Source organism: Paroedura picta, chromosome 14 (assembly GCF_049243985.1).
Source record: "Paroedura picta isolate Pp20150507F chromosome 14, Ppicta_v3.0, whole genome shotgun sequence".
NCBI lineage: Eukaryota > Metazoa > Chordata > Lepidosauria > Squamata > Gekkonidae > Paroedura > Paroedura picta.
This window is the reverse complement of record NC_135382.1, coordinates 12,330,625-12,355,247: the sequence shown is the minus strand read 5'-3', so window position 1 is coordinate 12,355,247 and position 24,623 is coordinate 12,330,625. Positions and strand designations below refer to the sequence as shown.

At 41.4% G+C, this 24,623-nt stretch overlaps 2 protein-coding genes and 1 pseudogene across 5 annotated transcripts in view; all 3 read right to left on the bottom strand.

Moving 5' to 3' along the window:
* The window catches only part of LOC143823452 (protocadherin gamma-A6-like), a 285,370-nt gene that overhangs the window by 90,125 nt on the left and 170,622 nt on the right, over positions 1–24,623 (bottom strand). The gene's annotated exons all lie outside the window — the stretch shown is intronic.
* LOC143823981 (protocadherin gamma-B1 pseudogene) lies at positions 1,105–12,141 on the bottom strand (annotated as a pseudogene).
* On the bottom strand, positions 12,128–23,125 carry LOC143823980 (uncharacterized). The gene is made up of 2 exons (XM_077310762.1): positions 16,670–23,125; positions 12,128–14,653 (listed from the first exon to the last, which is right to left on the bottom strand). The coding sequence occupies exons 1-2, from the start codon at positions 19,088–19,090 to the stop codon at positions 12,128–12,130; spliced, it is 4,947 nt and encodes a 1,648-aa protein (XP_077166877.1). The 5' UTR covers positions 19,091–23,125.

The following is a 24,623-nucleotide window of genomic DNA, read 5'->3' as shown; positions in this document are numbered from 1 at the left end:
CAACCCATAGAAATAAACCACAAGTCTACTTTATGTATATATTCAGAAAAAGAGAGTAGAGGTGGGGGAATGACCGGGGGAGCTGAGGGCCCTGCAGGAGCTTCCAGCGTTCCGCAGGGCCTGTCAAATGGAGCTCTTCCGCCAGCTCATTGGTTGAGGCTGGGCCGCAAGGAAGATCTGCTCCCCCCCTTACAGGAATGAATTAAGCAGCAGTAGCAAATACCAACAGCGCCCTCTGTCTCCCTCCCCTCTAGAACATGTTATCTAGGGGTAGTGCAGATAAGGGTTGTGTTTCTTTCTTTTGTCACATCTTATCTTATCATGGTTGGTATATATGTGTGTATGTGTGTGTATTGGTATTTTTTATGGTTTTTATGGTATGGTTTTACTGGGGTTTTATATATCGTGACTTGCCTTGAGCCTCCGGGGAGAGGCGAGTAATAAATCTTGATGATGATGATAATTCATTACAACCAGAGAGAAAAATGAGAGCTCAAGTAGACCATCTTTGTAGTCAACACTCAAGTAATAGTTTATGGAACTTTTCATAGAGGTTAGAACAGCCTTTCTCAACTTTTTTACGGTTAAGAAATCTCTGAAACATTATTCAGGTTTTGAGAAACCCCAGAAATAGCATGATCATGCAGAATATGGTTGGGAAGCAGAGATATGAACACATCTACCTGGGGCCCCTCCCCTTCTCACCCCCTCCAGGTCCATCATCGACCATTCTGGGTGTCGGGGTGGGGGGTTGATATGGCCATATATGGTCATCACCCAATAAACATATATAACATATATAAAAGAATTAAATAACCCTCATCCATTCGGGAAACCCTTCCATGGCCTCAAGAAACTCCAGGGTTTCACAAATCCCTGGTTGAGAAAGCCTAGGTTAGAGTATGAGAGCAGGACCTGGAAGACTGGCACAAATCCCTGCCTGCCACAAAATTCAGTAGATGATCTTGAACAAATTGCTGTCCATTAGCCATAGGAGAACCATGTACACCTTTCTGAACTCTTTGGAGGAAGGGCAGGATAAAAACATTAGGTAAATAAATACTAAAGGTGACAGAGGAGTTGGGGAATGGAATATGTATCCAATCATGTAGTATCTGCAATGGAACAGCATTCCCATTTGCAGAAGACGGAATAGTTGTTTCTACTGAGTACTCCCTTATGGCACAGACCTCAACTCTTGTCCCCTATCATTTCTATGGAACAAATTTTTGAGTGGCTCAGTGGGCTGCAGAAAGAGGGAGGGGGCAGCAGAATACTATGATCTCTAATTGTATAAAATTATTTTCAAGGGCATATTGCCTATGATCTCGATTGTTCAAGCTGAAAGAATTTGTGATAGAGCTGTGGCTCAGAAGTAGAGCATTTTCTTTACCTGTAGAAGTTTCTTTAGCTGGCATCGTCAGATAAATACTGGCATTGTCAGATAAATAATCACAGGCAGTGGATCCTGGGACATATCCTTCTTGGCCCTGCAGTGCCATTGCCAATCAGAGCAAATAATATAGAGTCATCAACCAACTTAAGGAGGAGCCATGATTCAGTGGTAGAACATCTGCCTTTGCATACAGAAGATCCTGGGTTCAGTCAAGGACCTCCAGATAAAAGGATGAGATTGTACGTAGGTGATGCAGAAGACCTCTTCATGAAACCTTGAAGAGCAGTTGCCGGTCAGAGTAGGCAATACTGACATGCATAGACCAAATTGACTCAACATAAGGCAAACTCATGTCTGTGGTATTTAAGTGGAGTTAGAATATTATTTCTCAAGGATGTTTTAGGTCACGGTGTGGGGGGTTGGACTGGATGGTTTTTAGGACCCTTCAAACGTTTTGATAGTATGAGTTTAGGTGTTGAACATGATTTAGGGAAGATTCATAGATTCTATATTAACTTGAATCCTAGATGAATATATAAGTAATCTAGTCAACACTGGTATACAAGTTCCTGAATCTACACCTGTTTTGATCCCTGCAAGTTAGTGAGACCTGTTGTTGTTAAGTGCGAAGTCGGGTCCGACCCATCGCGACCCCATGGACAATGATCCTCCAGGCCTTCCTGTCCTCTACCATTCCTCGAAGTCCATTTAAGTTCACACCCACTGCTTCAGTGACTCCATCCAGCCACCTCATTCTCTGTCGTCCCCTTCTTCTTTTGCCCTGGTTCGCTCCCAGCATTAGGCTCTTTAGGCATTAGGTTAGTGAGACTACTTGAGCTTAAATCTGCATACTTGAAGCTCACTGGAGTAAAAAGGAGCAATGATATACCACACATTGTAATAATTTTGTGAATATTTGGTCATTAAATTGCTCCAAAATACTATTAGACTATCACAACATACTTTTAATGAGATCTTTGTGTACAAGAACCCAAATATAACAGGCAACCCCCCCCAAAATATGGGGTTTCAGTCAGTATTTTAAAAGATCCTAATACTGATTATACTTTCTCCTGTATAGAAAGTGATGTTTAACCTTGACTGATACACACACACATACACATGCACAAAACCCTTTGAACCAGAATGTGAGATGAACCAGATGATCGAAGGGCCACTTCTTGAAATGGGAGAAATGGGAGTGTCCAAATGATTACAAGAGAAGTCTTTGTGCCAAGTGGCTTTGAAGTGCAGACCTAAGCAATTTTTAAATTAAATACAAAAAAAGACAGTCATTTATAAGAGCTGAATTCTATAGTGTACAATGAAAATAATTATAAAGAACTCTTACCCTTTCAGCATTTTCTGGCTCTGAATGTAAAGAAGTTCCTTCATTACCTGTAAAAGGCACACCAGGTTTCTCACTACAAAGAATATTATCCGCAATCTGAATATTGGGGGTCAGGAAAGTGACCTCATTCTTCCTGGATTCTGAGGACAGACACAGCTGGTAGGAATAAGGCAAAGTCCCATCTTCAAAGTTTGGTGGGAAGATGGCACCAGCCTTAGAATGGGGAACTGGAGCAAAGCATTGCAGGAATTTGGGATTCCCCGATCGTCGAAGCTTCATCAGAACGACCAGAATCACTGTCAGGAGGAACAAGAAGGACATCAAAGCCAAGGCCAGCACCAGGTAGAACTGCAGGTCAGACTGGTAGTCATAACTGATGGGTTGGTTTTTCATTTCTGGAAGGGCTTCCTGGAAGTTCTCAGCAAACACCAGGTTCAGCGTCACGGTGGCTGAGAGAGACGGCTGCCCGTTATCCTTCACCAAAATGGCCAGTTTCTGTTTGGCAGCATCTTTCTCCACAAAGGCCCTTGCTGTCCTGATCTCACCAGTGTGAGAACCAACCGTGAAGAAACCCGGTTCCGTGGCTTGAATGATGTGGTAGGAAAGCCAGGCATTGTGTCCAGAATCAGCATCCACCGCCACCACTTTTGTGACCAGATATCCTGCCTCAGCCGAACGGGGCACCATCTCGAACAATGCTGAGCCCTTGGCTTCTTGGGAAGGGGACAGGATCTGTGGGCTGTTGTCATTCCGATCCATGATGAACACCCTCACTGTGATGTTGCTGCTGTGAGGGGGAGAGCCGCCATCTTGGGCCTTCACTTGAAGGTGGAACTCCCTAAACTGTTCATAGTCAAAGGACCTCTGGGCATAGAGAGCTCCAGTCTCAGAGTTAATGGAGATGTATGAAGAGATGGGGAGCTCTTTGATGTTGCTGTGGAGGATGGAATATGTGATTCGGGAGTTTTTTTCTACGTCTGGGTCCATAGCTTTGACAGTGAAAATGGAAGCACCAGAAGGATTGTTTTCTGGTACATAAATACTGTAGGATGACTTCTCAAAAGTAGGGGCATTGTCATTGATATCAGATATATGTAGTGAGATGATTTTGTGTGTTGACAGAGGAGGATTTCCTTTGTCAGTGGCTGTAATAGTAATATTGTATTCAGATTGTTTTTCTCGATCTAATGGGGTGTCAGTTTGGAGCTTGTAGTAATTATTAGAAGACGCCAGAATCTTGAATGGCATATGATTTTCTAAAATGCAAGTAACCTTTCCATTATCACCAGTATCTTTGTCATTTACATTGATCAGAGCAATTAAGGTTCCTAGTAATGAATCCTCAGGAACTGGACTAAATAAGGAAACAAGGGTCACCTCTGGGGAGTTGTCATTCACATCAAGAACCCTTATTTCAATGTTGCAATGTGTTACTAATCCTCCTCCATCTTTCGCTGCTATTGTCATAGTATATTCTTTGGTTTCCTCAAAGTCTAGGGTTCCTTGTAGAGTGATTGTCCCTTTGATTGGATCCAAGTTGAATAACTTGTGGCTATTTGCTGGTAGATTGCTGAAATGATATTTGATGTCAGCATAAGAACCCTCATCATTATCCGAAGCTACCACCTGGAGTACAAGAAACCCAATTGGCAAATTCTCCAGCAAACTAACCTTGTAGACCTCTTGAGTGAAGATGGGCGGGTTGTCATTGGCATCAGTGACATTAATCCATATCTGGGCAGTCCCAGTTTTCCTAGGTTCACCCCCGTCTAGGCCTGTCAGTACAAAATGGAGGGTCTGCTCCCTTTCACGATCTAGTGGTTTACTAAGGACCAGTTCTGCATATTTATTTCCATCTTCTCTTTCTCTAACTTCCAGAATGAAGTATTTATTGGGGCTGAGTTGGTAATTCTGGAGAGAATTTATCCCAATGTCAGGGTCTTCAGCTTTTCCAATGAGAAATCGGGTGCCTGGCAAAGTTACTTCACTTGTCTCCAACTGGATTTTGTCATTGAGAAACTGTGGGGCATTATCATTAATGTCCTGAATTGTTACAGTTATATGGAAAATATTCAGTGGGTTCTCAATCACTGCCTCAAAGTTCACAAGGCAAATCAAAGTTGTGCCACAAATTCCCTCCCTGTCTATTCTGTCGTTCACAAAGAGGTTCCCATTCTCTGCATTGATACTGAAATACTGCATTTTGGTCACAGAGACAGCATGCAGATTGCGCTTAGCTAATTCTCTAGCATTCAGTCCCAAATCCTTGGCAAGATTGCCCACCACAGAACCCTTTGGCATCTCTTCAGGTATGGAATACTGGATCTGCTCTGAAGCAGCCCAACTGCAGAAAGACAATAAAGAGAGAAGCAGTACTTGCCTTCTGAGTGCCAGGATATTCTCTCTGTGCCTTCTCTCCATCTGAGTCCTTGGTAAATTAGCTGTCTCCTTTTTTTGTCAGCTTTCAGGAAGATCAGATCAAATTCTCCACAGGAAGGAGGAAATAGTAAGAATAATGAACTGCCTTTTAAATTTTGAGCCTGAACATCAGAGTGGCTGTGCCTTTGTGCTGTTCTCTTCACCCGGTCTGTACTGCACTGATAAAATAATCACTTTCCAAGGATCGCTGGATCTCCATCCTCTGTTTATAGCTACCATGTTGGTGAACAGTGACACACTGAGGCTTCAAGAGGGAACTGCATGGGATTCTTTCTATCCAATTTAGAATGGAAAGACAATTGGGAAGTGATAATTCTTTGATGAGCCTTGGAAAGTACATTTTAAAATCTGAATGAAATAACTGGGAATGTTTTCCTTTGTTCTTTGAATTATTTCATTTATAGGTTTCTTAATCATGGGGAAAGTGATTTTCGGTTTAACTGGAACTGCTCTGTTCAGTTAAAGAAGACTGGTAGCTTACTCTCCTAAAGTTGTTAAGTTGTCATCTCATTATTGAGGTCAAGTTTCTTTGGATGGGTCAGAGGAGAATTTGTATTAATATTTGTGTTTTCCACTGGGGCCACAGAGAGGCTCAATATTTTCTCATTCATAAATTTAACATTCCTTGGATGCTTTTCTACCTGCCTGGTCAGAGTATGCTTGATTTATGCCAAAAGTAGCGATTTTCCATCTCCTTCTCTTCTGGTCTTCCATAACTCCTTACGTGATGCTATCATTTTCCAAGCTGCCCATCCGGAAGAGGCAGCCTATTCAGTGGGGAGGGGGACATTGCAGTGTGAGAATGGAGGGCAAGAAACTGCTGGCTGCCCAGTTCAAAGTTGAGGCAACAAGCAACGCTCATTTAATGGCAGCTTTGGTGGTATGCACATGTGGTTGGTAGGTTGAGTGGACCATGTGGCTGCTGCTGTATGGCACTCCAGGGGGCAGCAGGTGTTGCTTGATGTCAATGGGCAGGATGTGGCTGATTTCTACCATGCAGATTTTGACCATTCAGCAATCACTTAATTGGCTACCCATCATTTACTGAGCCCAATTCAACATACTGGCTATCCCATACAAAGTCTATCATGGCTGAGATCCTCATATCTGCAAGACCACCTTGCCACCTATGTCCTACCACGACAACTTCATTCATCACAGCAGGGCATCCTTCAGACGAGCACAATCAGCCAATGCCTTATAGAATGGCCCACCTGAGGAGGTCAGGAAGGCTCCCACACTTCAGGCATTTCCCAAACTAGGTAAAACATAATTTGTATAAAGGAAAACAAAGGGGGAAAGTTTTTATAAGGAAACAGGGCTATATAGTAATAGGCAGGTCTAGAAAATACGCCATTTCCCCCCATTAATGCCATATTTTGTACTGTTTAATGTATGTCACGCTTTCTCAACCAGGGTATCATGAAACCCTGGGGTTTCTTGATGGCCCTGGAAGGGTTTCTTGAATGGGCGGGAGTTAATAAATTGTTTAGATATTTAAATTTTTTGTTAAACATTTATTGAGTGATATGACCATATATGGTCATGTTGACCCCCCCAATGGCCAATGATGGGCTTGGGAAGGGGTGCCTGGTGGTTGTCTACACAGCTCTGCTTCCTAACTATATTCTGCACTATCGCACCACTTTTAGGGTTTCCCAAAGCCTGAAGAATATTTCAGGGTTTTCTTAATTGAAAAAGGCTGGCTTACACTTTGTTTAGACATGTTTTGTTGCAAATTTCTCAAATTCTAGTCTTATTTATTGCTTATGGCATGTATAATCCTATAAGGTGCATGGATTTACAATGTGTAACCACTTCAAGCCTCAGTGAGAAAGGTGGAGTATAAACAACCAAACAACAAACAAGCATTATCTGGGTTTTGGATACCAGGAGGAACTGTGGATACCAGGAGAAACAATAAACAAACATTATCTGGGTTTCGGATACCAGGAGGAATGATGCCATTACCAGCTTGTGCCTATGTTGGGTGTAGATGGGCATTCATGAGCCCTGTACTTGAATTACCAAGTTTGGTTTGTTCCTTACTTCTGCTACTGTCAAAACAATATCTGATAGATGATGGTTTCCCTCTCCACTAGGATTGCTTCTCAAAACTTGGGGCCGGATGCAATCAAAATATAGGGGCTCTACCACTGAGTTCCTCCCTTAAACGTCATATGAGAGATGAGTGGCTTCACATTCTTATTCCTATCATTTATATCAGATCTTTATCTCAACTTCCCTTTAAGGAATTCAAGGCAGGGGCTATATTATTTATCCTGAAAACAATCCTGTCACTTAGACTAGGGCAGAGTCTGCACTTACTTTGAATTCAGATCACTTTGAACTCGAGTCTTCCTCTCCCCCCCCCCATTGAAACAGGAAAGTCTTCTGCACGTGGTTAGGGAGGCTCCGAAGAGGGGGGGGGGCAAATGGAGACTCTTTCTCTGTTTCCTTGAAAGGGGGGGGGGGAAGAGAATCTAAGAAGTCAGAGGAGGGAGGAAAAAATCCTTTCTTTTCCTGAAAGGGGGGGGGGGGAGGATCAAAGAAGGCAGAAAAAAAAATCCAAGACCAACAGAAGTTGAGAGAACTTAGGGGCTTCTCCTTTGAGGCAGGCTTGTCACATGACCACCTGTAGCCAATCACGGGTCCTCTACCACGGAGGAGAGCCCAGATTCAAAACAAACAGGATTAAAAGCAGTCTACGATATCGCACAATAAAGGTAGGGTCACTCCGGATCAATCCTTCTTGCTGCAGAAGGAAATTTTAAATCGCCCCAAATCCAAACGGAAATCGCATTCTGTGTAGAGGGCAGGGACTGAATCGACCTGGGGTTGGAATAAAATCTCCGTGCAGTTTACACCTAGGTTTTGTTGCTAGGTGTGGATTTGAACCCAGATTTTCTTGGCTCAAAAGTACTATACCTTAGGTACCTTAAGTACATGTAGGCAAAGTTTATGGATTGGAAACTGGTAATTTTTCTGAGCAATTTCATTTTTCCTTTTTTTGACTGATCAAATTTAAATTTAGATTTAAATCACCGTGTTTATGAAAATATGTGACAGAAGGAACATGTGTGGAGACTGGTACATAGTATATGCCTATGTTGATCTGTATAAGGAGGGGATGGGACCTACCTACAATCCTGTTTCCTATATGCATTCTCTCTACCCAATTTCCAAAGCCAGTCAATCAGTATATTACAGTCATTAACCAGATCAAAACAGCCACAATATTAAAAAAATTCAATCATACAATAAAATCTGGATTACATTAAAGTTAATAACCATTAAAATTAACACAAAATTAATACAAACTACGTATTGCAAAATGTTTAGGATTAATTAAATTAGGCACGAACTGTGTTCTCTAAGCTCTTTTCAAATTTGATATGCCAACCATCCATATTAGGCAACCTTCCATGTCAGCTTCTTTTTTATCAGCTAACATGATTAACAGAAGGGTCCTTCTACTTCAACCAGAATAAGAAATAAGGATTGGATTAATCATAACTTTTTTGATCCTATGGTAAAGGCTACAGTAAAACACAAACAAACAAGCATGTTCTAGAGATTTTGGAGTTTCTGCTCCACATGCCCAGATTTTCTGATTGGATCCAGTGAATTTGGCCTCGAGAACAGCAGAGAGTAGTGCATTGTACCTTAAAAGAGTAAAATTTCTCCTGTAGTTAAAATTCCCTAAAAATTAATATATGATTTCAATGTTATTCTATTAAGAGTACTTAGATCAAATAGAGGGTTCCTAATTCTGCTTAGAGCCTCTTGTGGCGCAGAGTGGTAAGGCAGCTGTCTGAAAGCTTTGCCCATAAGGCTGGGAGTTCAATCCCAGCAGCCGGCTCAAGGTTGACTCAGCCTTCCATCCTTCCGAGGTCGGTAAAATGAGTACCCAGCTTGCTTGGGGGTAAACGGTCATGACTGGGGAAGGCACTGGCAAACCACCCCGTATTAAGTCTGCCATGAAAACGCTAGAGGGTGTCACCCCAAGGGTCAGACATGACTCGGTGCTTGCACAGGCGATACCTTTACCTTTACCTTAATTCTGCTTATATAGATTTGCCTTTCTATGTCTAATATTCTTTGCTTTAGGACAGATTTTGCCTGAGCAGTGAATGAAAACATTGTTTGGAGAATACATAATAGCCCAATTAATCCTCTGTCTTCCTACTCCATAGTGGTAAAAATTTTTGCTGCTACATAATGTAGGTAAGGCAGCTGGAAAATAAATCAATTTTAACCAATAATAAAAGGCCATGATGTTATTTTCTCAGTTTATATTAATTGTTATTGTTGCCTTTCAATTGATATAGTCACTGAGTCTGATGTACTCTTCTTGTTTTCGTTCCATGTATACCGTCCTGAGCCGGAGGGGAGGTTGATATGTAAATGCAATAAAATAAATGAATAAATGAATGAATGAGCCACATTCTTACCTCTACCAACACCAAGCCTGCTTCAAGGTGAATTGTGGCATTTGAAACAGCCATTGAAACTTGAAAGATCGATCTTAAAAAATCTGATTGAATTTTTTCAAGTGAAATTAAATTAGTATACACACATAAGGATGTTCCATACAATAAATGAGGCAGAGTTTTCATGTAAAATAGTTTAATAGCAGCTTCTAAATTGTGCCCACATTTAGACCAAAAGAATTTTTGGATGGCCCTGACACTTTTCTGGAGGAGGTGGTGGCGCTGGTAACTGGTGAGTGTAACTTTGCCCATAAGTTCCTATTTTTTAAAAACCTTTATCTCTTTTTATTGTCCTCCTCTCTTCTCCTACCTCCTTACACTTAGCTATTGAGATTTTAGTTAAATGTTTAAACTCTGAGCAGTGAAAAATAGAGATAAACCCTAATCTACTGGAAAATGCCTGAGAGAAGGGGAAGGAATTTCCTCCCTCCCAGAGTCTAAGCAAGAAAAGATAGATGAGTTTTCCCTCAGAAAGTTCCAAGAGTAAAATACTCTATAATTTACCAGTATCAAAAATGATACAGTATTAGCTGAAAATAAGAGCAATGAGGCAGAGTGACACACAGAAGAGATGGATGGCTTAGCAGAATCCATGACAGTTCCTCTAAAAATAAAGGAAGTGGTAGTGATAAAGAGAGAAATCTGCAAAACCATATAGAATTGACTGCTATGACAGTAAGACTTATTTTAGAATGTCTGAATGGAATTACTATGAACACTGAGAAACTTACACAGGCTGAGAATAGATCAACAGAAGAGATATAGTCACTCAATTACACTAAGGAACCTGCACTTAATCATTCCTATATCTTAGCCCTAACAGATAAGAAGGGGCAGTCCTTTTGCTCTTTAAGATGAATAACAATAACAATCAACGATTCTTCAACCTAAAATCAATCAATCAATCAATCAATCAATCAATCAATCAATCAATCTATCTATCTATCTATCTATCTATCTATCTATCTATCTATCTATCTATCTATCTATCTATCTATCTATCTATCTATCTATCTATCTATCTATCTATCTATCTATCCACACACACACACACACACAGTTGACAATCTGCAGATACAGAGGTTGGCTTCCCCTATGGCATTCAAAATATAAAGTCTTAAACTATTTAAGTTCCTTACTTGGGATAAGATGACTTGGGACAGAACTAAAGTAACTTGAAATAGTAAGCCACCCAAATCAGGCACCAAGAGTTGTGCCTACGTTTGCAAGTGAGGGGATTCCCTCCTTGATAACGAGAAATAATGTAGTCTTCAAGAACAAAGGGATCTTCCCAGCTCATGCTTGTGTGAACACATTAAAATCTGCTCCAGTTCTGGTTGAGAACTGTAAAGAGATCAAAGGCAGGTCAAATCAAGTTTTTTCACAGGATGATCTGATTGATTTATCTACCCCCCCCCAAAAAAAAAAGGACTCAAATGAAAAGGGAAGTTTATAGCATAGAAAAACCACATCAGAAATATTAACTCATATGTATGGAGGCATACAGCTTGATAACTCTTTAGAGGATGAATTTATGAATTCTTATTTGGAGCTACCAAAGGATGATCAAACTGCGATTTTTAATAGATTGGAGACACTGAGGAGAAATCTCCTGAGCCTTGGAACAGCTCCTAAGAATCAAATTGATATCTTTGACAGAGATGATAGACCACAAACCCTGCCTGCATCCAATGCTTCAGTTATTGATAATGATAATAGAACACAATCTATTGTTGATTGCCAAGAAACAATTACATCTTTATTTCGACTCTGGTAGAGCTATCACAGTTATTGTCTAACTTTCTGGGAACCCATCAAAGTTTCTCCCAGAACACTAATCACACCCAGATCACAAGTCTCCTAGGTTCTCTGTAACACACAGGAAATTTCATCAATACATTGTTTTAGGGGCTAGCACGTCAGCATAGTCTGAGGTTGCATTTACCCTATAAAATAGAGACTCAGCATCCATCAGTCTGTATGTGCTCTGGTACTGTCTGCAAACCCTCACGTGTGTGTGGGCCTGCCTCCTTCTTGTGTGTGTGTTCTTGAATCCAATATGCACATCTCTACCTTCTATGAGGTATTGGCCACTTTACTTGAATCTGCAAACTTCCCTCTTCATGTAGTGATGGTAACTATCACCCCTTTCCCCCAGTATACATAGGTGGAGATCCCATAGTTACTTGCCTCTCACTAGCTCTCATTAAAGCTAATTTCCCCAATAAAATAAATCGTAGAATCATTCCAGAAATATCTAAAGCACAACCAGAACTTCTTGACTTGATCCAACTCATTGGGTTATATGTACAGCAAGGAAATCCAAGGATATCAAAAACTCTTCAGAAGATGAATAACCTTCCATTCCTGCTCTCAAAAACATTATTTCAAAGCAAATATATGGATTATATTAATAGCAATATGGAAATTATTTCCAAACCACAGACTTCAGCTTTGACAAGAATAGCTCACCTGCACAGTAGTAGAATCACTGTTAATGCCTACAGTATCTTCAGCCATAAGGAAGGGATCTTTAATCTCAAAAGGCTGCTGACTGGGCAGAGTATTGGAGGAGTTAACCTTTGGAAAGCCAGAATTGCTCTTTCGAGAATCCGTGGTGAGAGAAAAGTCGTGACAGTAAGAGTGAAGAAAGGCTTGGACTCCATCAATCCCTACAAACTGTGAAGCTGGAACTCCAGTAAAAGTCGCACTCCCAGAATCACAGAAGTGAGAATTCCTCCACCTGCGAAGTCTGAGTGCCAGCAACACAAGAAGGAAGATGAAAAACAAGCAGGAGACAAAAGCCACAGCAACCACCAGGTAGAAGGTGAGGTCCGACTGAGGGTCTGCAGGAACGGGGATGCTGCTCAGATCAGAGAGCCTTTCAGGGATGCTGTCGGCCAGCACCACAGTGACTGTGACTGAGGCAGACAGAGGGGGCTGCCCATTATCCTTCACTAAAACCACTAGAATTTGCTTGAGAGCATCCTTGTCCAGAAAGAAACGGTCTGTCCTGATCTCTCCAGTATGGAGACCTATGGTGAAGAGCCCTGGCTCTGTGGCCTTCAGTAACTGATAGGAGAGCCAGCCATTCTGTCCAGAGTCTGCATCCACCGCCACTACCTTTGTGACTGGATATCCAGATTCAGAGGAACGAGGAGCCAACTCTACTCCAGTGGAGCCATCAGTAGGAACAGAAGGGTACAAGATTTGTGGGCCATTGTCATTCTGATCCAGGATGAAAAGAGTCACCGAAACATTGGAGCTGAGTGGCGGGGAACCCCCATCTTGGGCTTTGATCAGAAAGCTTATTTTCTGGAACTCTTCATAATCAAAGGATTGTAGGGCATAAATAACACCACTCTCAGAGTTAACAGAAAGGCACGTGGAGAGAGGGGAGTCCTTGATACCTTCTTCAACAATGGAGTATGTTATTCTGGAGTTCTCTCCCCAGTCTGGATCATCTGCCTTCAGGGAAAATATGGAGGCACCTCTTGGATTATTCTCCATTACATAAGAAGTATAAATATTTTCCAGGAAGGAGGGAGGATTGTCATTGGTATCTAAGATCCTGAGGGAAATCATTATGGATGCAGAAAGTGGAGGGGTGCCATGGTCCATTGCGGTGAAAGTGATGTTATAAGCTGCTACCTGTTCTCTATCCAGGGTTCTGGAGGTAACCAAACTGTAGTAGTTATCATAGGATTTTGTCAGCAGGAAGGGGAGGTTGCCTGGAACAGAACAAGTGATCTCTGCATTCTCTGCTGAATCTTTGTCTTGCACCTTTAAAAGAGCTACTGTAGTCCCTGCTGGAGAGTCTTCAGGGATAGAGTTGATGGCAGAAGTTATTGCTAGTTCTGGCGCATTATCATTTACATCAGTAATAAATACCATGAGGGTTGCTCTGTCCAACAGACCTCCGCCATCTTGGACTTGGACCTCCATTTCATGGAATGGAGCCTGCTCAAAGTCTAAGTTCCGAACAAGAGTTATTTCACCTGAGTTTGAATCTAAATGGAATATTTGGGAAGCTATCGCTGAGATTTTTCGTAATGAATATTTGATTTCTTTGTTCATTCCTTGATCCCTGTCACTAGCTGTTAAAGCAGCCACCATGGTACCAATAGGAGTATCTTCCTTAACATTCGCTTTGTAGATACGTTGACTAAAAAGAGGGGCATTGTCATTGGCATCCAGGACTACAACATGAATCTTTGCAGTGCCACTTCTGGCGGGATCTCCTCCATCATGTGCCATGAGAATAAGGCTGTGATCCGCTTGATCCTCTCGGTCTAAAGACCTCTCCAGCACTAGCTCTGTGTAGTGTCTGCCCTCTACAGCTCTTTGCACATTGAGAGAAAAATAAGAATTGTTACTGAGTTTGTAACCCTGAATGGAATTGTTCCCTAAATCAGGATCCTGAGCTTCATAGAGGGGAAATTGGGACCCCAGCGCTGTGTTCTCACTGATATTAATCATTAGTGTTTCAGACTGGAAAGTGGGGGCATGGTCATTAATATCTGTGACTTCCACTTCAACTCCATAGACTCTCATGGAATCCCCAAGAATAACCTCAACATTCAAGATACACTTTTCTTGCCAGCCACAGATCTCTTCCCTGTCTATTCTCTTTGTAGTGTACAAATGGCCATTCTTAGAATTCAAAGCAAAATACTCACTCCTTCCTTGGGAAACAAGGTGGATCCTGTGGTCTGGGAGGTCTTTTGCATCCAATCCCAAATCCTTTGCAATGTTCCCCACCAAAGAGCCTTTCTCCGTTTCCTCAGGAATGGAGTAATGAATCTGTCTGGAAATGGCTTGGCAGATGGAAGCAAACAGCAGGCAAAAGACAGCTCCCCTTTTGCAATCCTTCAAGCATTTTGCTGCTGGCATTCTTGGCGTTTGGTATTTCAGGTGTAGCTCAATCTGGCCAGAAAGTGCAAATATCCTGCTACAAATGAAATTCAGTCTTCTGTTTCAGATTGTCTGTGCTGTGATGTTCTGTCTGGGTCTGATCTCTCAGCTTTTTCTGTTCTGAAGCTGCTGATCTGGGATGGATGAATTCCTCATTGTTCAGCCTTGGTGGGTCAACAGCGACACTCAGAGTCTTAGCCAGTAATTGCACACATTCCAAGTTTTTTCTTTTTTAATTCGCTTGCTGTATAGGTTTGACTGTCAATACATTGTTTAAATATTAGTGTGCACAAATCTAACAACCATTTAATAGACCCCCTCCCCTCTGAAGGAGACCTGTGGTCAGGGAACAATGTTTTTACTGATACCCTCTGCACTTTAGTGAGTACTATGTCACCGTTACATTTTTAAATATACCACCTAGCCATTTTTAAGTTCATATTTGCATCAACAGACTGAACAGAAATGCGGATTCTGACACAGCTGATCTCTCTTTCCAGAGCCATGTTCCTCTAGGTCACGTTAAACTTTAAATATAGATAGAAATGGGATTGAGAAAATGCATAGGTACTGCACATGTGCCAATATTTTCTATGCAAATGTCTTGAAAGTATAACAATCCTTATGTTTTTAGTATCCAAGCAGTAATACCTGTTATTTTGTGATAGTCTGCACAACAACCCTGTAAGAAACCTGGCTTTCCTATCCTCTCATAGCAGAGCAGCTTGCCAGAGGCGATCTACTGAAATTGTTGCAGAGATGAGCTTTGACTCTTGGCCCTCCTGACCTGTATTTCAGTTTCTTAGCCACTGCACTACACTGAAATGAAATTTTATTGATGCACATGAAATATCATGCATGCCATCTATTGTACTGAAATGTCCTGTATGCATCTGACACTATCAAGTGTTGGGAACTTTAGTACAAGGAGATATATCACTGTAAATCAGAATTTACACAAGCTAAAACAAGGAGGAAAGCTATCCTTATCTACTTCTTACTCCCCCTTAAAAAATATGAGTTAAAAAACTCAATTTTTTTTCATAGTTAGGTTAATCTGTATTTAACTTTAAAGTATGTGAAATTTCAATTTAGGAATTGTCGTATTTTATAAAAATCACCCAAGCTTTCCCAGGTTGCCTAGTACTGTACTGTAACCTGGATATTACTGAAGAGTCATCATCCAAATTCGGAAAGGCCTAGATTTAAAGTGGTTTATCGTCGACAGCTTTAATTATTCATGTAAAGCATTAAAGTTGAAGACGCTATCTCTAACTGGAAACTTTGAAAATTTCCTTCATAATCCCAAGGATAACATTTTTTCATATCATTTTGAAAAAATTGCATCTGTTGAATATAGATTTAAAAAAAACCCTTCTGCACTACTTTCATAGTAAGCTAGATGAAACAAGTGGGATTATGCTCTTCCTCACTTTATTTCCTTTAACAGCCAAATCACTGAAGCTTAAATACCTAACCACTGCATGGACCAGTTGGAGTTGAGCTCCTGGGTTTTCATGTCTACCTTGCATATCTAACTTCAATGGCAACCATACTGGATGTGAACAGCATGAAGCAAAAGCAAATGCAGTGTTATAACTTTGGGTCTCTTTTTGCTGACCATGCAACTGATGGGTAATAAAAAAAAGAGCCTTTCTGGACTTCCTGACATGCAATATCTCTCATATTTTTGGGAATTACATACATCAGAGTTTGGGGCTAACCACTGTCTTAATGTATGTTTCATTCTGCTGGTCCATAATCATAATACATTGATGGACTGATTGTGCTTTTACTGGGTTCAGTTTGTAAAACTGTAAATAAACGGATATCACAAAGGTATTTCAATTATTCAATTGTTTCTTATCCATAATTCAACTATGAGACTTCTTACTAGTTGGGGCGATGGGAAAGGGTAGCATTAGTTATCTCTGGAAGAGTAGCCCCAAAAATGAAGAAAGAAAAACATAATCCCCCTCCCTAAAGACCTCTAACATAATTCACAAAAACTAATATCGCAGTGCAAAATATGACAAAAAATGCTGGAGTGCAGAATGCAAATAAAGCAATTCTTACCTTTTCAGTATTCTCCACCTCTGAATTTAAATTGTTTTCTTCATTGCCTGTCAAAGGAACACCCAAGCAGCCATTACCAAGAACATTGCCTGAGATTTGAACATTGGGGGTCAGGAAAGTGACCTCATTTTTCCTTGACTCGGAGGAAAGACACAGTTGGTAGGAATAAGGCAAAGTCCCATCTTCAAAGTTTGGTGGGAAGATGGCACCAGCCTTTGAATGAGGAACTGGAGCAAAACACTGCAGGAATTTGGGATTCCCTGATCGTCGAAGTTTCATCAGAACGACCAGAATCACTGTCAGGAGGAACAAGAAGGACATCAGAGCCAAGCCCAGTACCAGGTAGAACTGCAGGTCGGACTGATAGTCAGGGCTGCTGGATTGGTTCTTCATTTCTGGAAGGGCCTCCTGGAAGTTCTCAGCAAACACCAGGTTCAGCGTCACAGTGGCTGAGAGAGACGGCTGCCCGTTATCCTTCACCAAAATGGCCAGTTTCTGTTTGGCAGCATCTTTCTCCACAAAGGCTCTTGATGTCCTGATCTCCCCAGTGTGAGAACCAACCGTGAAGAATCCTGGTTCGGTGGCTTGAATGATATGGTAGGAAAGCCAGGCATTGTGTCCAGAATCAGCATCCACCGCCACCACCTTTGTGACCAGATATCCTGCCTCAGCTGAACGGGGCACCATCTCGAACAAGGCTGAGCCCTTGACTTCTTGGGAAGGGGACAGGATCCGTGGGCTGTTGTCATTCCGATCCATGATGAACACCCTCACTGTGATGTTGTTGCTGAGAGGGGGAGAACCACCATCTTGGGCCTTCACTTGAAGGTGGAACTCCCTAAACTGTTCATAGTCAAAGGACCTCTGGGCATAGAGAGCTCCAGTCTCAGAGTTAATGGAGATGTATGAAGAGATGGGGAGCTCCTTGATGTTGCTGTGGAGGATGGAATATGTGATTCGTGAGTTTTGGTCCATGTCTGGGTCCACGGCCTTGACAGTGAAAATGGAAGCACCAGAAGGATTGTTTTCTGGCACGTAGATAGTGTAGGAAGACTTCTCAAAAGTAGGGGCGTTGTCATTGATATCAGAAATCTGCACTGAGATAGTTTTGTGTGTTGACAGAGGAGGATTCCCTTTGTCAGTGGCTGTAATGGTAATATTATATTCAGAATGTTTTTCTCGGTCCAAGGGACTGTCAGTCTGAATCTTGTAATAATGATTAGAAGATGCCAGAATCTTGAATGGCATATCATTTTGCAAACTGCAAGTAACCTTTCCATTACCCCCAGTATCTTTGTCATTTACATTGATCAGAGCAATTAAGGTTCCAGGTACAGAATTCTCAAGAATGGGGCTAAATGAGGAAACCAGAGTCACCTCTGGGGGGTTGTCGTTCTCATCAAGAACCCTTATTTCAATGTTGCAATGTGTCTCTAATCCTCCCCCATCCTTTGCTGCCACGGTCATAGTATATTCTTCAGCTTGTTCAAAATCCAATGGGGCTATTATAGTGATAATGCCATTGTTGGGATTCAGATGGAATTTCTGATGGGCATTCAGTGGTAGATTGCTGAAATGATATTTGATTTCAGCATAAGAACCCTCATCATTATCAGAAGCTACAACCTGAAGCACAGAAGTCCCCACTGCACTATTTTCCCTCAAACTAACCTTGTAGACCTCTTGTGTGAAGATGGGTGTGTTGTCATTGGCATCAGTGACATTAACCCATATCTGGGCAGTCCCAGTTCTCCTAGGTTCACCCCCATCCAGAGCTGTGAGAATGAAGTGGAAGGTCTGTTCCTTTTCACGATCTAATGGTTTACTTAGCACTAGTTCTGCATATTTATTTCCATCTTGTCTCTCTCTAACTTCCAGTGAAAAATACTGGTTTGAGTTAAGCTGGTAATTTTGGAGAGAATTTACCCCAAGGTCTGGATCTTCAGCTTTGCCAAGAAGAAATCTGGTGCCTGTCATAGTGGATTCAGTGATTTCAAGGTTGATATTTTCATTTGGGAACTGGGGTGCATTGTCATTAATATCCTGGATTGTTACAGTCATATGGAAAATATTGAAAGGGTTTTCAATTACAGCTTCAAAATTAACAAGGCAAAGTTGATTCTTTCCACATATTTCCTCTCGATCTATCCTGTCATTTACATAGAGATTTCCATTCTCTGAACTAATACTGAAATACTTCATTTTAGCCACAGAGACAGCATGAAGATTGTGCCTTGCTAGTTCTCTGGCATTCAGACCCAGATCCTTGGCAAGGTTCCCCACAATAGAACCCTTTGGCATCTCTTCAGGTATGGAATACTGAATCTGCTCTGAAGCAGCCCAGCTGCAGAAAGACAATAAAGAGAGAAGCAGTACTTGCCTTCTGATTGATGGGACATTCTCTCTCTGCCTTCTTTCCATCCGGCCACTGAAAACAGCTTGGTTCTTTTTTCAATTTCTGGTGATCAGATTAAATTCAGCTGAAGATGAAGCTACTTGCAGTGAGGAAAAATTAACTACCTTTCTTCATTGGTCTAATTTGTTCCTCGTTGCTGAATGCTTTTTCTTTGTGCTCGGCAGTTCCCGTGATCTGTTATCACAGTGTAGGAAGCATAATTCGTTTTCTAGCTTTTCTCCAGCTCTCAGATTGGCCTATAGCGGCACTTGGAGGCTCAGGGAAGAATTGCAAGAAAAAAACATTTTCTCCAGTATAAAACTGACACATTACCACAAGCTATATCCCCAAAACCAAATCCCCTATTCTTGATCCAAGTGCAGTCCTGAAAAGCCTTTCTCTTTCCCCCCTGCAATTGATGCTCCTTTGGTTTGCTTCATTCATATCTGCGTCTTCTACTATATGACTGTTCTTGTGGTGATGAGGAGAAGTGGTGCATAGATAAACATCTAGTTTACCATCTGGGTTTGGCCTGGTTCATACTTGCATGGGAGATCTGGGATCCATTTCTGAAGTTTTAAGTCCCTCTTTATGGCAATTGCTTTTAAGGCTACATTTCTGAGAATGAATAAGAAGCATTGTTCTGGAATGCTACAATTTCCGCCATGACTCCAATATCTACACTGCTCACCTGCATCCTCCTCCATCGTCTCTCTACAATGCACAAAATGATCCCAGTGTTATCATCCGAAGCAAATGCCAAGCCATTTAATAGTATGCTGTGACTGACAAAAGCTACCCTGCCATATATTTGGCTAGACTTTAAGGTGTTACTGGACCTAAGATTCCAAATATTTGTTGAGATGGGAATAATGTATGCATTTCAACTGCTTTTGATTTGATTGCATATGTTGTTCATTTGTGAAGCCTATGAGATCTAGAATTACTAGGATACTCAGAATATTAGCATATTCAGAAACATGAGGCCCCAGCTGCAGTCTGAACTGGTACCCAGTAAGACAATCATCACCATGCAATTTACTTAAAATGATTGTATTTTGCCTGTCCATAAATTTGCTCAAAGTTAACATTTGCTCAAGGGTGTGTGTTTATAAACTACTTTCGTGAACAGAGTTGCCGGATCCCCCCCTGGTCACCAGTAGGGGAAGGGGGAAGGGGGTATAATTGACAGCTCCAGATTGGGAAACTCATGAAGGTTTAGGAGTGGAGCCTTGGAGGACAGAGATCTCAGTGGGGCACAATGCCACAGAGCTCACCCTCCAATGCATCCGTTTTCTCCAGGGGAATTCTGCAATCTGGAGATGAGCTATATTGCCAGGAAATCTGCAGCCCCCACCCAGAGAGGCTGGCCTCCCTAATATAAAACCAGCAGGTGATATGACCATAAAACCATTTCAACAGTATACAGCACTATTAGGAGCATATTCAGAGCAGCTTAGGGCTGATCCTGCGTAGAGCAGGGTATTGGACTAGATGGCCTGTATGGCCCCTTCCAACTCTATGATTCTATGATTCATAAAAGCAGGCCATAAACATCAAACAATGGTGAAAACAGGCTCAGATGACAGATGATAAACATTTAAATTAAAACAATTGGTTAAAAGGAGAGGCAAACAAGGCCACTGAATGAGACCAACCTATGCTTGACCACCAGGCACATCACCAGCTCCCTCATCAGGCTTGCACAAGCCATAAGCGGACACATGATGGATTGTGAAGATCAAAAAGCTCCAGCAGACTCACGCAAGAGAAACGAGAGATGCTGCTACAGAAAGGAGACACCCCAGTGTCCCCAGCTAATTTCTCCAAGGATTTCCCCTCTCTCAGATTTAAAATACTACTACCATTACCTTTTTGATTTGCACTCAAGTCCCTCCAAATAGCCCTCCAAGCAACCTTATATCAGTTGCAATGTTTGTTTGCCCCCTAATTGCTTCTACATATTGCAGAGGAATAAAAATATCAACCAGAATCATAGGCCAGTTAATGACAACAGTAAGCTTTATTCCGCACAAGTTTAATGTAGCAGGAGTGTGGCAAATTGTAATCGCTACTAAAATGCAGTTATGCACAACGTCGTACACAATCTGTCACACTCCTGAAACAGTCCTGCTAGAAGCGCTTCATTGTAGCGCTTCCAGGGAAATCCCCAAAAGTGGATTCACCCTCTGGAAAGCGCTACACTCTTGCAACCAATCTGCAACACTAGCAGAAAAGTTCTGTGCGTTACCATTGTTGCGGTTTCAGCAAAGTCCCTCCCCCTGGCTCTCTCCTCTGATCTTCCGGCGGAGTGATCGCTATTTTTTTTTCTCGGAGCGAGCGGAGAGCAACGAACCAGCGAGCCTTCATTCACCCAGCGAGGCTTCTCCGGCTGCAGTCCCTCCACAGAGCTGGTTTAAAGCTCGCCTCAAGTCACCAAGCACAACACAGCCCCGTTTGCAAGTTCCCTTTATTTTCGGCCAAAGATCGCACCCATGCACGGGGGGGGGGATTTTTTTTTCACTCGGGGGAGCATGGCAACGATGAATCAGCAGCTCACATGCCAGCTGCCAGCTAGATGGGTCTCTACGTTAGGAGGAAGCAAGGAATCAAGGAATCAAGGCATATTCGTTGCAACGTGTGTTTTTCTTTTTTTTAAAAAAAACATGTTCTTAAAGGCAAAGGGGCTTTTCCAGAGCATGGTAACAACCGCTCATTGGCTGCTTGTTTGACTGATGGCCAGGGGCGGGAAAAAGCATGGCAAATATCGCTTCCTTTCTAGCGATTTTTGCCGAGACCGGAAACCTGTGGGAAACGATTGAAAAGCAACTGGATTCCACTACAAAGGCAAGTATGCGTTACGCCGAATTCCACTATTTTAAATTCCGTTTTTTCTTTCCGTAATCAATTTGCCACATTGATCCTGGTGTGGAATGGGCCTAAAAGTCCTCTGGATAACCGATAAGAAGCAATACAGCTGAACAGAAATAGCAAAATATTTAGAAATAGTTCAACGTGTGAAAGAGGGCCAAATCCACCCTGTCAATTCCAACATGCTGCACCTCTCATAGACAAGAACCCTAATTTTATTTTCTAATACACATTTGCCAACCTTGGATTTGCAGACTTAGAATCAACTTCCTTAACTTATTCAGATTGATCCAGTGTCTCCTTGCTCACCTACACATGGTTTGCTTGCAGATGAATGAATTTCCCATTCACTTAAGTCAAGTGAGGCAGGTTATATATTGGGACTTTTTTTCTAGTTTATTGATTTTATTTATTTATATTTGAATTTGTATTGAATTTATAGTTGAGTCACATCTCCCTATTTTATACTATATCAAAGGCTTTACTAGAATATAAGGCTCGAACCTCTGCACGCATACAGGCTTTTCAGTGATGCCCTTCCTTCTACAGCCCTCTGTGTTTCCCAAACCAAGAGAAGGCTAACAAGGTGTACCCCCTCCCCCTGGAGCCCCAAACTGAACTGAGACTGTAGAAACTAGAAATTACCATTGTTATTATTTAATGTATTTCTAACTAGTTTTGATTTTACTGAAAACCATTGTAATCACATTATACTAAACAAAATGTCTTCCTTCTCCAGAAAAACTGGAAGACTAAAACATAATTCTATTTCTAACTCATTGGAAATTTATTTTGCACCAATTTGTTTAAATTTGACAAAGGCAGCTTTCCTGGATCTTGGCTGAATCCCCATTAAAACTCTGTATTTTCAGCACTCAGGGGTTCATTATTGCACAAAGCTGTTGTCTGAGTAGAACTGGCTTTCTCAACCAGGGTTTCATGAAACCCTGGGGTTTCTTGAGGACCCTTGAAGAGTGTCCTGAATGGGTGGGAGTTCATTAATTGATATATTTTTTTTTAATTGTTAAACATTTATTGGGTGATATATATGGTAAACCTGCTTAGGATTGCCCCCTTATTACCAAACAGCAAACTACCACTCAGTCAAAGTAGATAAGTAAAAACTAAAACATGGTATAGAAAAGTATAAAACCAAAGAAGAAAAAGAGACTGTTGAGTAGGGGAGATATAAAAATGAGTAAAGTACTTGGTAAGCATCTGCTAGCGTGTTTTCTTCTTTCACGGATTTATGTTGACCTTTGAAGGGCCTTATCCAGTCTATCCAATCCAGTTTATAATCTGTTCTGAAAACTGTCCCACCTTTTCAAACTCTACAACAACCAAGAAAAGGTAAAGTTATAAAGAATATGCAGATATCTGTAAAAAATCATATGAAGTGCTTCTTCTGTGCACAGAACAGTTCAGCTGCAATCTAGGGCTTTTCAGCATTCTCATGTCCCTCACTTCTGCTGTTTGAAATGTATTTTGCTCCTTTTAGTGGTTGATTTAATCTTAAACACTCTGGAATGATCTACCATTTGAAAGAAAATCACCTATGACATGGAGCATTTAAATAAATTCTGCAGTCTTTAAGATACTACTATAAAATCATATAAAATAAGTTTGCAGACTACTTGAGAAGATATTGGTACCAAGAAGAAGAATTGGTTCTTATATGCCATTTTTCTCTATCAGAAGTGGTCTCAAAGTGACTTACCATTGCCTTTCCTCTTCCCACCCTGGATCATTAACTATCCAGCATCTAATAGAGAAATATACATCTACTCGTCCCGCCTCACTATATGCTGTCTTTGTACACTTCAAAGCAGCATTTGACTCTGTTTCCAGAGCTCATCTCTGGGAAAAGCTAAAGTCCACTTCAATTGATTGAAGGCTTCTGATTTTTATTAGATCGTTATACCAGAACATGGCTCTTAGCAAATAAGGACATTTAACTGACCCAATTAATACCTTCAAAGGGGTCAAGCAAGGCAGTGTCTTAGCCCCTGCACTTTTTAACTTCTATGTAAATGACCTAAATGTTTCAAGATTCAGACTAGCATCCCCCAATATTAGCTGGTTGCCCAATCCCTATACTGCCCAATCCCCATACATGCCGATGATGTAGTTCTTCTTTCAAGAACCCCCATAGGGATTAGGCGGATGCTTTAAAAACTTCCCCTACATAGCGAAAAAGAACATCTTGAAATTAACTACCAGAAGACCAAGGCCATGGCATTTGGAAACGTCCAAAATCTAGAACATGGATGCTAAATGGGCACAAAATTGAACAAATAACCAAATTTAAATATTTAGGTGTATCAGCAAATAACATATTGAAATTCTATTGACCAAAGAGTAGATTCCTTATACCAGCATCCGTGAAACTATACTCTGCTAAATCTCTAGCCCATCTCACTTATGGTGCATTTTTGGGTGCTCCGATATCAGATACTATCAAACTTGAAAGGGTCCAGTCTAAATTCCTTCGGGCACTTCTCCAACTTCCATGCTGTGTTACCAACTCTATGGTGTGTCTGGAAACTGGAATGTTAATGGTCCAAGACAATATCTGCCTATCAGCAATGTGGCTGAAATTAATACATAATCCACAGAGTATAGTTTCTTTAAACCTGAATGACAGCTTCCTATCATCTTGGACTAAGGCTGTCCACAGAGGAATCCAAA